The 15,339-nt window shown below is 45.2% G+C and overlaps 1 protein-coding gene across 1 annotated transcript in view; it reads left to right on the top strand.

Annotated features, from left to right (window-relative positions):
• The window catches only part of LOC124705834 (protein FAR1-RELATED SEQUENCE 5-like), a 17,875-nt gene extending 13,827 nt beyond the window's left edge, over positions 1 to 4,048 (top strand). The window contains exon 8 of the mRNA XM_047237529.1: positions 3,946 to 4,048. Coding sequence (XP_047093485.1) covers positions 3,946 to 3,955 — 10 coding nt within the window. The 3' untranslated portion in view covers positions 3,956 to 4,048. The remainder of the gene's footprint in view (positions 1 to 3,945) is intronic.
• The last annotated feature ends 11,291 nt before the right edge of the window (positions 4,049 to 15,339 follow it).

The following is a 15,339-nucleotide window of genomic DNA, read 5'->3' as shown; positions in this document are numbered from 1 at the left end:
CATACATTCTTGGATTTTAAGTACTGATTAGGCTGGTGCCAATGCACCGCCCCGCTCTAGCCTCGCCACGTCAGCTTTTACCTCACTCTCACCCCACTCTCACCCCACTCTCACCCCACCTTGCCAATGCATGAGCTATAGTGAGAGCTCTCACTTCTCTCTCCTCCACATCAGCTTTTCTCTCTCCTGGACATTAGCTTTTCTTTTTCAGAATACAACATTAATAATAATGCAAGGAAATTATTTTATTGAACTAAAATTGTTACCGATTACATCATAAAAAAGTGCCAGCTCTATTTAAATTGTTGTGCAAAAAGCCCCTCAAAATTTGGCTCAAAAACACCATAAAAATGCCGAAATTTGGCTCAAAACACCCTAAAATGCCACATCCTACCAATTTTTCCTATATCCAGGGGGTTTTCTGCAAAAACCCCTTTGTCTTCTACCTCCCGCCCCGCCTCTCGCCAGCCCCGCCATCGCTGCCGCCCCGCTCCCGCCTCTCTCCCGCCTCCCTCTCGCCCACCCCGCCATCGCTAACGCCGGGCGCCCCCGCCGGCACCCCTCCCTCTCGTCCCGCCCGCCTCCCGCCCCTCTCCCGCCCCGTCGCCGCCGTTAGCGCTCCCTCTCCCGCCTACAATGGCACCGGCCTTAGCTGTGGTTGTTTTGAATTTAATTGTATAATACCATGGATTTACATGTTTTCAATGGTTTCTGTAAAAGTTCGAATGTCCTAAACGAACAAATTTTGTTTTACATGTACAAACAGCTTTTATGCTGGTAGTTGCTGAGAAAAGCTTGATATTGTTATAGACTGTAATTATGTGCCCTCCCTCTCGTCCCGCCCGCCTCCCGCCCCGTCGCCGCCGTTAGCCCCCCCTCTCCCGCCTGCAATGGCACCGGCCTTAGCAGTGGTTGTTTTGAATTTAATTGTATAATACCATGGATTTACATGTTTCAATGGTTTCTGTAAAAGTTCAAATGTCCTAAACGAACAAATTTTGTTTTACATGGACAAACAGCTTTTATGCTCGTAGTTGCTGAGAAAAGCTTGATATTGTTATAGACTGTAATTATGTAAAACCTGCGTCTTGTGCTGACAATATTTTGGAAATTACCTTTGTAAAATTGTAAGGACAACTATTTTTTCAAGAAGAGATGGCGAATTATGTAAATATCCTTGGATCGAAAAAAATGATTCAAAGGTTTTATGTGTCAGCCATTTTGTAGAATGTGTGTTAATAAAAAGGTTGAAACTAAATGTCGCACCGGCCAGGCTTGTCGTAAAAACCTAAGAGAAGAATTTGGAACCATAAGTATTGTCGTAGTTAGATTATATCCTCACCTAGTTATGGTACCTTGTACCATGGAGTGGAGTAGGTAATTGAGAAAATAATAGTGAATGTGTGGAAACATTCGAATGGATGTTGCTCATGCAACATTATATCAGTAGTACATTAGGCGGTAAAAAGTTTGATAGAGACATTACAAACTTTGAGTGGTTGCAACATTACATAGCACTGATAAAAGATATCTAGAGAAAATGTAGCAGGTTCTCTTTTTGAAGATTCATTCCTGACAATCAAGCTCAGTTGGCACCTTAGATGTATTGCCGGAGAGGCGTAGAATTTCAGTGATGATGGTGGTCTTGTCCAATTTTAGTGTTTCCTGTTGATGGTGAATGTGTTAGGAAAGTATACAGAAAAGATTATGCTTTTGCCGGGTGGACACAAGATGCCATACCTTGGTTGGCATTGATTTTAGTCCAACTGAGTCGAAATTCCTGATCATCTGGATCATTCCTATGCCAGAGTCTTCCCTACAGGTCAAACTTGATGTAAGGATTATTATGTAATTAGGAATGAAAAGAAGAAATGAGTTTATAATAAGCGATTGAGAACATACTGCGAGAATGGGTGCATGGTGAATATTTCAAAAATTTTCTTCCAGTTGGTGCAGTCAACATTCCAGGAAGAGAAGAACTTGTATAGGCAAGTGAATATTGCAATGTGCAGCTTGTCTGCTACTGCTTCGTGAACCTTTCTCTTCAGAGCATATCCGGGAGAAACGGCCATAGGATCGATCATCCAGATAAGTTTCCTCTCCATGTCCCAAACGTAAGCGCACCATCCAGTTTGGAGCATAACCGGCACAATGAACTATACGTTCAAAAATTTGTTTTTACATAACGGTATGAATGCATAAAACAAAAAGGTGTGATAGATAATTGATAAGCATGTAATACGAAACTCACGAGACGGCAGTTGGCGATGTTATAAAATATATGGTCACCGATAAATTGCTGCTGAACTGATATGTTGTCAATAATTTTTGCACCCGATAGCACGGTTGTCTGTGTGGTTGGTAATATTAAAAATTAGTGAATGTATGCCTGGTCCGTTATAAAAAGGAAACTGTAAATTTATGTCCTTACAGAGAAGTCGGCCTCGAAATAGTGTCGGAAACAGTCATCGGCATTCTTGTACAGGTATAATCTGTCAATCTGACGAAGTGATCGGATGATAAGCGAGCATATTTCATGGTCGAGTGAAGCGTCTCTGACAAGCTGTTCTAAAATTGGAGACCCTGTTACTGAAATGAACCTTCGATGCACATGAGTTATCCATGGCCTATAGACAGGTAAGAACATTGCAACAGTAAGGATATTGAAAATGAAAAAATAGCGGGGGGGACGTGAGATGATACTGAATATGTAAAGCATGTACCTATCTAGTTCTTCCTGAGTAATGTTTGCCATGTATCTTTCAGTGTTCACTAAAATGGAAATTGATGGCTTTGGCAGGAGAACCCCCATTTTCCAGTGATCAGAAGCATACAGTGTGTGTTTTGTTTCAGGTCTAAGCTCAACCTGCTCAGACGTGTCACCGATGAGAACAGCATCGCTGGGAGTGTGCTGATCATCATTGAACATCACAATACCACTGACAATTGTCTCGGCCCATGTTTGCGCTGTATCAATTGCTGACCTTGTACGAATTATGGCGTGATCAGGTGTAGTGTAGCCTGGTAGATCATCTGCATGTTGAGTTTTGGAGGGGAATAGTTAGTGTTGAATTTCCATTGGTAGGAAGCATTGTTGTGTGAATGTAAAGTTTTAGAACTCACCATTATGTGATGAAGCAGAGGCAGATCCCTTGCATTTCTTCTTTGGAACAGGAGATTCCATCTGATTGAAGTGCTGCCGGCTGGTAGCAGGTATAGCAGAGGATGAGGTGCTGTCATCTGCAAAATCGAAAAAGGATGGGTATGTTGTAGATTTTGTGAAGTTAAAGAGTTATTTTTTGTATGACAGATGGAGTTCAGTGAACAAACCATCAGAATCAGCCACAGATGTGTGCCGCTGGTAAATGTTTGAATTAACTGCTCCCTGAATAATACAGGGCAATGAGCGCAAACTGCAGCAGACGCAGTTTTGACTCAAAATTTGCATAACAGAATCTAGGAATTTGGTGTTTTCATTGAGGATGGAGCTCTTGAGCATGCTGTACTGCTGGGCGCCAACTGCATTGTGCCTTTTGAGGAGCAGACCAAGCTCATGTGTGGCCTGGTTGACAAAAATTATTGACAACATATCAGTTCAGCAAAATGAATTTATTTATTTTCACTATAATTATCTATTGAGTGGTGGTTACTAACCATTGCAGGGTATGAATTGTGTAGGTATTTAGAGAACTCGTTTGCTGATGAAGGTGCGATGAGCGGTGTATTTGATCTATTAGTGGTGTGTGCAACGGTCGGCGGGCGATGGATAATAGGAGGTGGCATCGAAGATGAAGGCTTCGGTGTATTTTTTGACCGCATATTATATTCAGAAAGGTTGTCAGCAGGTGTGTCCCAGGTGCTGCGTGTGTAACATATCTGTTCTGGGTTTCTGATCTGAGAAAAAAACGACATAGGGCTGAGAGTGGCTGTTACAAAATATTACAAGAAATGGTAGGATAATGCAAGTTTTGAACTAAGTCAGGTCATACCGGTGCGCACGAATAATCGAAAGCATCCTTGTCAGAGCTAGAACAGAAAAGTATCATCCTTCTCAATTTGACTTCATCGAAATTTGCAATCCTGGGCAATGTCTTGTGATCCAGGTTAAATAATCCTAGGTTCAAATTATCGAGGTAAAAAACCTGCATCGAAAAAGGGAGCATGTGAATTCAGAGATAATAAGAGATTGAACAATGTGGGTATAGGGCGTAAATCTGAAACCTGTAGGAAAACGTGGCAACCGTATAGATGTGTGACCGGTCTGTTGTTCTGTATGTCAGCCCTAACTTGTTGGGATGCAGACAACAAATCCTTGATGACATAGTTGCACCAATTGAAATCAGCGATCCTATTAGGCTTGCAAATTGCACCCCAATAGTTAATTGTTGTATGGTCATGTTTAGTAGATGGTGCCAAGAGGTGACCAATCACAAAAATGACAAAAGCCATTTGGAAACACTCTTTCTCAAGATTGCTGGAGTTTGTCTCAGAAAGGGGCCTAGTTAGAATTAGTTCGGCACACTTCAGAAGCAAACCACCCTTCTCTGGCATTCCTAGTGCAGCTCTCATGAACTTGACAGTTTGTTCACTTGGGAGTGAATCGGGAGACTTGATATCTAAGGTACCGCAAGGGATGCCAAACACTTTGTGCACGTCTGCATCCCAGAACCTAATTGAACGTTTGTGATCTAGAAGGATAGACATTGCTGCGTGGTCTACTTTACTCATAATCCATCTGCTGAACCTAAGATTAATCCTTGTAATGTTCGGTAGTAAGAGAATACCACCGAAACCTATTTCTTGGACTAGAAATTTTTTGTAGTCGTCAAAAGACTCGACGATGGCGAATATACGAGATACCGAAGTACGAGACGTTGGTGCAGGGCCGCCGGCGTTGTGAGTATCATCGATTTCTTCATACACAGGGATGTTGGCAGTGGCACTGCCGGCAGGGGATCCAGTTGACATGCTGCAGTTCAGCAATAGAGGGGAGAGTTATAAAACCATGGAATTTTAAAGGATTTGGAATGAGATCTGGCAAGCGCGATGAGCTCAAAGGGATCGCCTGCTTACCCTTGTGGCCTCACGTCGAAGAGGGGTGGAAGGCAATAATGGAGGCAGAGTGATGCGTCTAGCAAGGCACTGGCGTAATGTAGCTTCAGTGTGTTTGGCTGACTTGTGAGGGCCACGCCGTTCGGATGGTCCTACCATCAGTGACAGTAAGAAGTTTAGTATGGGTAGCTATAGGGGTTGCACATTGGATGCCACTGACGTGGAGTAAGGTTTAAGCGATCTCTTGTTGCAGATGAAAACGCGTAGAGGGGATGCCTGCCGGTTTAGAGACAACTGAATAATTGAGGGGAGAGGGGCAGATGGTGGGTAATTACCATTAGCTGAACAGTAGCTGATGTTAATTAGGTAAAACATAGTACAGATGTAGAGTGCATCGTTACAAGCCACTAGTAGTACTTAGCGATTACAGATACAGTAGGATTGGAAGGGATGGGCAAAACAATGCCAGATTAACTAGTTTGCTCGGTACTGGAGGTGTTGTCGGTACACCCCATTACATGTACTTATGAACAGTAAACAACAAAGCAGCAAAGTTTGCGAGTGCAAGGAAGAAGAACAGCTTGACGTCAGTTTCATGTTTTCCGTGGTTGCTCCTTTTCTTCAGCTTGTCAATAATGACGAGCTTGGGCCATTTTGCCCGGACATACTGAATGTAGTCTTCTTCCCATTGCCAGAAATTGCAAGTCTTGGACTGAAACAAGGGGAGGGGGGGGGGCAGGGATGTTATTGCAAATGGAGGCTCGGTACATGTCAGTATGCGTGTGTTGGAAATCAACTTACCCACTCGTGCTCGCACTTGTAGAAATGCTTGCCTGGATTTTCCTTAGTCTTGGACACCCACCACTCGACGTCGCCGTCGCCACAGAAGGGGCACCGCATCAGAGGGAGTGGAGCAAAGTGGCCGGCGGAGTTGATGCTCCGGCCAACAGAGTTGCAGGATGGTGACATGCTGATGCCTAAAAGTTTCGTGGCGCTTCTAGGTGCAGCGGTGCAGAAAATGAAGCAAGGAGGAAGATGACGGGAGGAAGAAGATGAAGCAAGGAAGAAGAAGAAGTAATGGAGCAGATGGAGTAGCTGCAAACGGCTACTTTGTGGTACAGGAGGCACTTATTGAGCTGGCTATGCACAACGGCTCTCTTTGACTAAGCGGGACGAAGCTCCTGCCACAGCTCTGTACAGGTGGGCCATCGGGTACGGGAATGTTAGATCATACATCAATACAGCTGAGCAATACACTGCGTTATACCTACATAATCCATGGTGTACAGCGTGGGCCAGGGGCAGGTGTCAGCCAATGCCATGGGGGGGTGTGGCACCCATGTGCTGCCTTGTAATTCCCACCATATCTATACCTATCTACACTACTTATCTACATCTACACTACTTAAAAAGAACGAACGTAGTCCCTATTCTCCCCAGGCAGTCGTCCGTTTTCGTCGTACTCCGTTGGGCTTGCTCGCGTTGAAATGGGCCAAAGCCCAACGTCGCCACTTTTCCTGAAAACAAAACGTCCTTCCTTTCCTCTCTCACGAAGCACCTTCCTAGGGTTCGGCCCCGCCGCCGTTTTCTTCCACACCGTCTCCTGACCGTGCGCCGCCGCTTGACCGCGCCGACTCCCACGTATCTGCCGCTGCTCGCCCGCTCGCTGGACTGACGCCCTCCACATGCCCCGCCTGTGCTCGAGCTCCGCCAGGACATGAGCTAGCCCGACCGACCGGCACACCCAGGACCTGGCAGGGCATCAGGAGAGCCAAGCCGGTGGAGATCGCCGGCGCTGAGCGTCGGAGCACAGCTCGTGAAAGCCGGGAGGTATCCGACCCAGCCCAGATCCTGGAGTCGCCCGGTCGGCGTCGGCTCACGGAGATGCATCCCAGCCACGGTCGCCGTAATGGAACCCAGCGGTGGCCTGAACAGCTTCAGCGCAGGTGAATCTTTCTCTCTGGATACGGTGATCGTTTGCAATGAATGACGTTGGCTGTCCTCTGAATTTCATTCGCGGGTGGTGTTCTCTGAAACCTTCTCTTTTTTAGGGAATCTGAAACCTTCTTTTTGGCTCTCTGTATCCGCGCAGGTTCTTTGAATCCTTGTTTTGATCGGTTAGGACTCTTCTACCCGTTGATGTGCAGGTGTATGTAGTAGAGCCGGACTAGAGATAGTCGTGGTATGTGATCGATGAAGTTAAATCCTGCTGGTGATACTGCACCACAGTGGCGCGGCGGCAACAGCCCAAATTTGCACGATCCGGCCAGACGCAGCTATACATGGCTGATCTCAGGTATGTGACTCGTTGTTCCTTTTCCAATTAGGCCAACACCTATTGATCAATCGATGCACTTCCAAGGAGCATCAACTAGCCTGGTGAAGTCGATTGCTAAGAGATACGAGAAAGTTATGCGTGGGATATCTCCTGGATGCACCTGTTGGGGCACAAAATCTACATGGTCATCGTACTAATTGGTAGCTGTTAGGTGCCGCTCGCGCTGTCTGATGATATCATGAAAATTCTTGATCTATTCCTAATTAATTTGTTTTCGTACTCATATGACTAATTCTGTTGAAACTAATTTCTTCCGGTTCCTAGCTATATATTTCTCACAAATGAAAGTAATTCTTCAAGTTAAAATTATAATTTATTGCTTAAGTAGTACTTTGAGTCTTAGATTGGCTCAATGATTAAGAGAGAGGAAAAAGCTATTGCTGTTTCAAGCAATGGAAATCATTTGGTGTAATTCATCTGTCTAATTTCTGACAGTAAGCCAATCTAATTTCTACTTTAGTTAATCTAAGTATATAAGGCATCTGTCCAATTTTGTTTTTAACTTTAACAAGTACAAAATCCTTTGTTCTTACTTTCATCTTTGTCTCCCGTGCTCATGTACATACAGCCAAAGTAGATTAGGCCCCTGCTAAGTATTGAAGAGTTGTACGTCCAACCATTGGGAATCCTTCAGCGGTACTTAAAAAAATACTTATGATTTGTTCTTTGGCGGTACATGAAAAAATACTTATGATTTGTTCTTTCTGTTACCGTGGGGTTGGAAAGGATACTAATTGCGGTAATCACTTTTGTCAAGAGAGTACTGTTTGATTAATGTTTTTAGTTCTGTTAATTAAAGAACAAAAAGTAGACAAGTAATCATGTGTGTCTATGTTTTGTTGTTAAACGTCTATACAGTATCTTCTACACTACTTAAAAAGAACGAACGTAGTCCCTATTCTCCCCAGGCAGTCGTCCGTTTTCGTCGTACTCCGTCGGGCTTCGCTCGCGTTGAAATGGGCCAAAGCCCAACGTCGCCACCTTTCCTGAAAACAAAACGTCCTTCCTTTCCTCTCTCATGAAGCACCTTCCTAGGGTTCGGCCCTGCCGCCGTTTTCTTCCACACCGTCTCCTGACCGTGCGCCGCCGCTTGACCGCGCCGACTCCCACGTATCTGCCGCTGCTCGCCCGCTCGCTGGACTGACGCCCTCCACATGCCCCGCCTGTGCTCGAGCTCCGCCAGGACATGAGCTAGCCCGACCGACCGGCACACCCAGGACCTGGCAGGGCATCAGGGGAGCCAAGCCGGTGGAGATCGCCGGCGCTGAGCGTCGGAGCACAGCTCGTGAAAGCCGGGAGGTATCCGACCCATCCCAGATCCTGGAGTCGCCCGGTCGGCGTCGGCTCACGGAGATGCATCCCAGCCACGGTCGCCGTAATGGAACCCAGCGGTGGCCTGAACAGCTTCGGCGCAGGTGAATCTTTCTCTCTGGATACGGTGATCGTTTGCAATGAATGACGTCGGCTGTCCTCTGAATTTCATTCGCGGGTGGTGTTCTCTGAAACCTTCTCTTTTTTAGGGAATCTGAAACATTCTTTTTGGCTCTCTGTATCCGCGCAGGTTCTTTGAATCCTTGTTTTGATCGGTTAGGACTCTTCTACCCGTTGATGTGCAGGTGTATGTAGTAGAGCCGGACTAGAGATAGTCGTGGTATGTGATCGATGAAGTTAAATCCTGCTGGTGATACTGCACCACAGCGGCGCGGCGGCAACAGCCCAAATTTGCACGATCCGGCCGGACGCAGCTATACATGGCTGATCTCAGGTATGTGACTCGTTGTTCCTTTTCCAATTAGGCCAACACCTATTGATCAATCGATGCACTTCCAAGGAGCATCAACTAGCCTGGTGAAGTCGATTGCTAAGAGATACGAGAAAGTTATGCGTGGGATATCTCCTGGATGCACCTGTTGGGGCACAAAATCTACATGGTCATCGTACTAATTGGTAGCTGTTAGGTGCCGCTCGCGTTGTCTGATGATATCATGCAAATTCTTGATCTATTCCTAATTAATTTGTTTTCGTACTCATATGACTAATTCTGTTGAAACTAATTTCTTCCGGTTCCTAGCTATATATTTCTCACAAATGAAAGTAATTCTTCAATTTAAAATTATAATTTATTGCTTAAGTAGTACTTTGAGTTTTAGATTGGCTCAATGATTAAGAGAGAGGAAAAAGCTATTTCTGTTTCAAGCAATGGAAATCATTTGGTGTAATTCATCTGTCTAATTTCTGACAGTAAGCCAATCTAATTTCTACTTTAGTTAATCTAAGTATATAAGGCATTTGCCCAATTTTGTTTTTAACTTTAACAAGTACAAAATCCTTTGTTCTTACTTTCATCTTTGTCTCCCGTGCTCATGTACATACAGCCAAAGTAGATTAGGCCCCTGCTAAGTATTGAAGAGTTGTACGTCCAACCATTGGGAATCCTTCAGCGGTACTTAAAAAAATACGTATGATTTGTTCTTTGGCGGTACATGAAAAAATACTTATGATTTGTTCTTTCTGTTACCGTGGGGTTGGAAAGGATGCTAATTGCGGTAATCACTTTTGTCAAGAGAGTACTGTTTGATTAATGTTTTTAGTTCTGTTAATTAAAGAACAAAAAGTAGACAAGTAATCATGTGTGTCTATGTTTTGTTGTTAAACGTCTATATAGTAAAATTTCCCCTGGATTACATGCTTTTGTGGTGTTGCGCTATTTTTTATAAAGTAGATGCATGGTAGCAAAATTTCTTTCTTCACCAGACAGATTGAAAACTATGTACTCGTGTATGTTCCGGGAATGTACAATTCCAGTATGAAATGTACAAAAAAAAATTAATGGGGATCTGGCGCAGAACCAACTTATATGTGACATTTCAAAGCTTATCTATCGAAATGAAGTTCTGCTTACATGTAAGTTACCCTGCCCTACACCACATAGTTTTTCCTTTCTATTTACCCGATCGGTAATAGGAGAAGATACTAGCATTTTGTCATATTTATCTTCATAGGTTTCAGCGGTAATTCACTTACTGGAACCTTGTCACCTGATTTGTGCTAGCTGACTTGCACGTGGTAAGTTCTATCTTACTCGGAGATGCTGCTTCATATCATGCTAATTAATCTTCATTTAGGAAATACAGGTACATTTCATATTACCAAAATTTTCAGAAAAATGCCATACAACATAGGTTTCTTTCTGGCAGCCACAGTGTAATCTCTTCTGATTCCGTGCAAATTTCATATACTTTACCTTTTGTACTCTTACAATATATTGTTATATACACATTCCGACTTAAGCTTCATTTTTTCATTTTTGTTTAGCACATCCATAAGATGAACATAAGCTATTGAAATGTACTTGTATGGTCCACCATGGTGCATTGATTAATTAACTATATCAGTTACATATGCTTGGTAAGATAGGTAAGATTATGTAGGCGCTACAGATTATGTAAGAAAGAGTCGTACCAGTTGGGAGACGTCGGCGCCGCTGTCGCCTCTGGTCACTAAGTCGTGATGGTACCCATGGAAGGAGTTCACCGACGCCTGGATGATGGCCCATCACGTCGACATTGCCTTTTGGCTCCTCTTCATTGTCACTTTGTTGTAGTCGTTGTTGATGAGCTTGCGCTCATCGAACTCGGCCTTGATCCTCGCCCAATACTTCCAGTGTTTTTGGTTGGCGCCAGTGATGGAGTCATGGCTCACCGTCGCCCACGACTCGCACAGACATAGATCCTCCAAAACCGTCCACTTGGGGCCTCGTGTGCCCGACGCCCTCTTCTTCTTCTTCTTCTTCTTCTTCTTCTTCTTCTTCTTCTTCTTCTTCTTCTTCTTCTTAGTCCTCACGTCGTCCGCGTCTACCTCCACGAGATCATCGTCACCGGCACCCTCTTCGTCCTCTTCCTCGCCGCCTCTTCGTCATCGTCGTCCTCCTCCTCCAGCCCCTCTTCTTCCTCCTCCTCCTCATCCTCACCCCCGTCCTCCTCCTCCTCAACACCGGCGCCGTCGAATTCGACCGGCCCCCTGCGGCCAGTGAACGGGGCGCCGTCCGGACTGGGCCCTGGCTCGCGCTGAGGCGCTTGCTCGTACGCCGGGGAGTAGAAGAGGTTGTTGGGGATGATGCCACCATGCGGCAGCGCATCCTGGTAGTGGGGCGACAAGTTAGGCGTCACGCACCCGGGAGTGGCGGAGGGGCCGTCATTGTAGAAGGTGGATGTCGATGGAGAGATCACTCCCGGAACGTACACCGGCAAGGACGTACTCCATGGGCTCACGTTGGTGGCGGCGATACACCCGGCCATTATGTGCTGGTGCTGGCGCGCCACCAGAGCCTTCTTCTCCTGCTCCGCCGCCCTCCGTCCTTTCCGCTCCGCCGTCGCCATCTTCCGGCGCAGACAATCTTGCTGCCATTGATCATCGGTCCATTTCCGGCTTCTTCTTCGGAGCCGGCGCCTTCCGCGGCTTCACGAATGGCGCTTTCGCCCCTTTCGTCCCTTTGCCCGGCGGCTTCTTGGCCGCTTTCTTTGCCATCTTTTTGGGTGCTGTCGGCGGCGCCAAGGAATGGGGAGAGGGTAGCGGCGGCGGGTGGACGGCGGGAGGGAGAAACAAATCGGTGGGATAGGAGAAATGAATCGGCGGCGGGATATTTGTTGGGAGGCCAGAAATGCGCAGCGGGATAGGCGCGATGTGGCGGGAGGGGGGGATTTGGCGGGAGTGGGAGACAAATTTTCCCTGTGCCGCTGACGCGTCGGGCCCACGTCGCTTCGCCTCGTTTTTCGTTGTGTCCGGCGTGCCCGGTGCATCCCCTGTGGGATGGGGATGGGCTTGGGGCGCCGGACACCGTATCGGGCCACGCCGGATAAAAATGGGCTTTGGAAAACGCGGCTCGAACGGTTTTTGGGTCCGGCGCGTCCCAAATAGCTTTGGGGGACGCTTTGGGGGACGCGACTAAAGATGCTCTTAGGTTTCCTCATGTGAGATGGTTGTTGATTCTTTCGTTTGGTGTCAGGACATCAAAGCAAATGCCGACCAAATTAGTTTTGGCTTCTGTTTGGTGTCCGGGTAGAAAAGCAAAGGCTGGTCTTGATCGAAGTTTGCAAAGTGCATCAACTGAGGACTCGGCGATGCCTAGCACCACCAAATCTGTCAACGCCGTCGTGTCGATATCGGCTCCAACGCATAGATCCGTTGCCGTCCAGGCCGCCGTATGTCATAATCGGTGGAGACATCTTGGACTGGATGCAGTGGCCGGAGAACAGGGAGTCACCACTGATACGTCTCCAACGTATCTATAATTTCTGATGTTCCATGCTTATATTACACCAATTGCTACATGTTTTATATACACTTTATATCATTTTTATGCATTTTCCGGGACTAACCTATTAACAAGATGCCGAAGCGCCAGTTCCTGTTTTCTGCAGTTTTTGTTTTCAGAAATTCTACACAGGAAATATTCTCGGAATTGGACCCCACGAAGACAGAAGTCAATATTTTGCCGAGACGGACCCAGAGAGCGAGAGAAGGGCCAGAGGGGGGCCAAGGGGCTCCCACACCATAGGGGGGCGCAGCCCCACCTTCTGTCGCGCCGCCCCTCGGGACTCCACCGACGCTGCCCCTTCGCCTTATATTGCCCCAGATGCGAAAACCTAAATAATCCAGTCATATTCCACCAAGGGTTCCGCAGTGCCGCCGCCATCGACGACAAGTTTCGGGGGACAAAATCTCTGTTCCGGCACGCCGACGGGACGGGGAATTGCCCCCGGAGTCATCTCCATCGACACCACTACCATCTTCATCGCCGCTGCTGACTCCCATGATGGGGAGGGAGTAGTTCTCCCCCGAGGCTGAGGGCTCTACCGGTAGCTATCTGGTTCATCTCTCTCTCCCATGGTGTGATCTTTATGTGATCATGAGCTTTGTAATCTAGTTGAATATATAGATGTTACTCTTGTCTATTATGCACTCTAGAGGTTACTTTAATATGAACTCCGGAGTCACTCTCCACGGTGTGATGGTGACGAGTGTGCGCATCGTGTGTGATTCCTTTATGATGTTGTGGAGCTTGTTTACTCCGGCTTGAGGTGTGCTTTTGCAGCCCTACACAATGAATGGTGTTTGTTATCCAACAAGAGAGTGTTTGAGAGTAGCATTTATTTATTCAATTATGTGATCATTGTTGAGAGTGTCCACTAGTGAAAGTATGATCCCTAGGCCTTGTTTCTAAGCATTGAAACACCGTTTCCAACAAGTTCTGCTACATGTTCGCTTGCTGCCATTTTTATTTCAGATTGCAATTACTACTTATAATCATCCATATTACTTGTATTTCACTATCTCTTCGCTGAACTAGTGCACCTATACATCTGACAAGTGTATTAGGTGTGTTGGGGACACAAGAGACTTCTTGTATCTTAATTGCAGGGTTGCTTGAGAGGGATATCTTTGACCTCTACCTCCCTGAGTTCGATAAACCTTGAGTGATTCACTTAACGGAAACTTGTTGCTGTTCTACGAACCTCTGCTCTTGGAGGCCCAACATAGTCTACAGAAATAGAAGCGTGCGTAGACATCAAGCTATTTTCTGGCGCCGTTGCCGGGGAGGTAAGGTAAAAGGTATTCACATCCTCCGACTACTAAGCTATTTCCTAGCACTGTTGCTTGGTGTGTGAGTGCTCGAAGCTATTTCCTTTAGATTCTGCAATTATATCTTTTTGTTTCTTGTTTTTATTTCACTAGTTAGGCTTAATGGAAAACAACAAAAATATTAGAGATCTTTATAGTATTTATCTTGAGTTAGGACATGAGGTGTTTGAAGAGAAAATTAAAAAACCTATGGAACTTTATATGCATGCTAATGGCAATGTTATTAGTATGAATGCTTTGAACACCATTGTTGCTAATGCTATGGAAAATTCTAAGCTTGGGAAGCTGGTTTTGATGAGCATGATATTTTTAGTCCCCCAAGTTTTGAGGAGAAAATTTTCTTTGATGATACTTTGCCTCCTGTTTATGATGATTATAATGATAGTGGTATTTTGGTGCCACCTACTATGGAGGATAAAGTTCATTATGATTATTCTATGCCTCCAATTTATGATGATTACAATGATGGATGTGATAGTTTTACTCCCATTATTACTAATAAAATTGATTATGCTTATGTGGAGAATAATGATACTTTTATGCATGTGGATCATGAAAAGAATGCTTTATGTGATAGCTATATTGTTGAGTTTATTCATGATGCCACTGAAAATTATTTTGAGAGAGGAAAGTATGGGTATAGAAATCTTCATGTTACTAAATTTCTTCTCTTTATGATGAATGTTTTGAGCTTTCTCTTGATTTGCTTTTATTTACTGGGTACTTTAAGACCCTACTTGGTCCTTATGAGAGAGGGAGACACGATTTCATATATCACAATAATATTAAGTCTCCTCTCCTTGTGTTGAAATTTTTGAAGTTTCACTTGTTTTGTCTTCCTATGCTACTCACTTTGTTCTTCATTGACTTGTTTTCTTACAAGGCTCCTATGCATAGGAAGAGTGTTAGATTTAAACATGTTTTATATATGCTTCTTGATGCTCTCTTTTCAAATCTCATCTTTATGTGAGCAATGATACGTCTCAAACGTATCTATAATTTCTTATGTTCCATGATAGTTTTATGACAATACTCACATGTTTTATATACACTTTATATCTTTTTATGCATTTTCCGGTACTAACCTATTAACAAGATGCCGAAGCGCCAGTCCGGTTTTCTGCTATTTTTGGTTTCAGAAATCCCACACAGGAAATATTCTCGGAATTGGACGAAACAAAAGCCCACGGTCTTATTTTCCACGGAGTCTTCCAGAACACCGAAGAGGAGACGAAGAGAGGCCACGAGGCGGCCACACCATAGGGGGGCGCGGCCAGGATAACGTTGCATAGAAAACAAAAATTTTC

This window comes from Lolium rigidum, chromosome 4, assembly GCF_022539505.1.
Source record: "Lolium rigidum isolate FL_2022 chromosome 4, APGP_CSIRO_Lrig_0.1, whole genome shotgun sequence".
In the NCBI taxonomy this organism is placed as follows: Eukaryota; Viridiplantae; Streptophyta; class Magnoliopsida; order Poales; family Poaceae; genus Lolium; species Lolium rigidum.
This window is presented reverse-complemented; position numbering and strand designations above follow the sequence as displayed.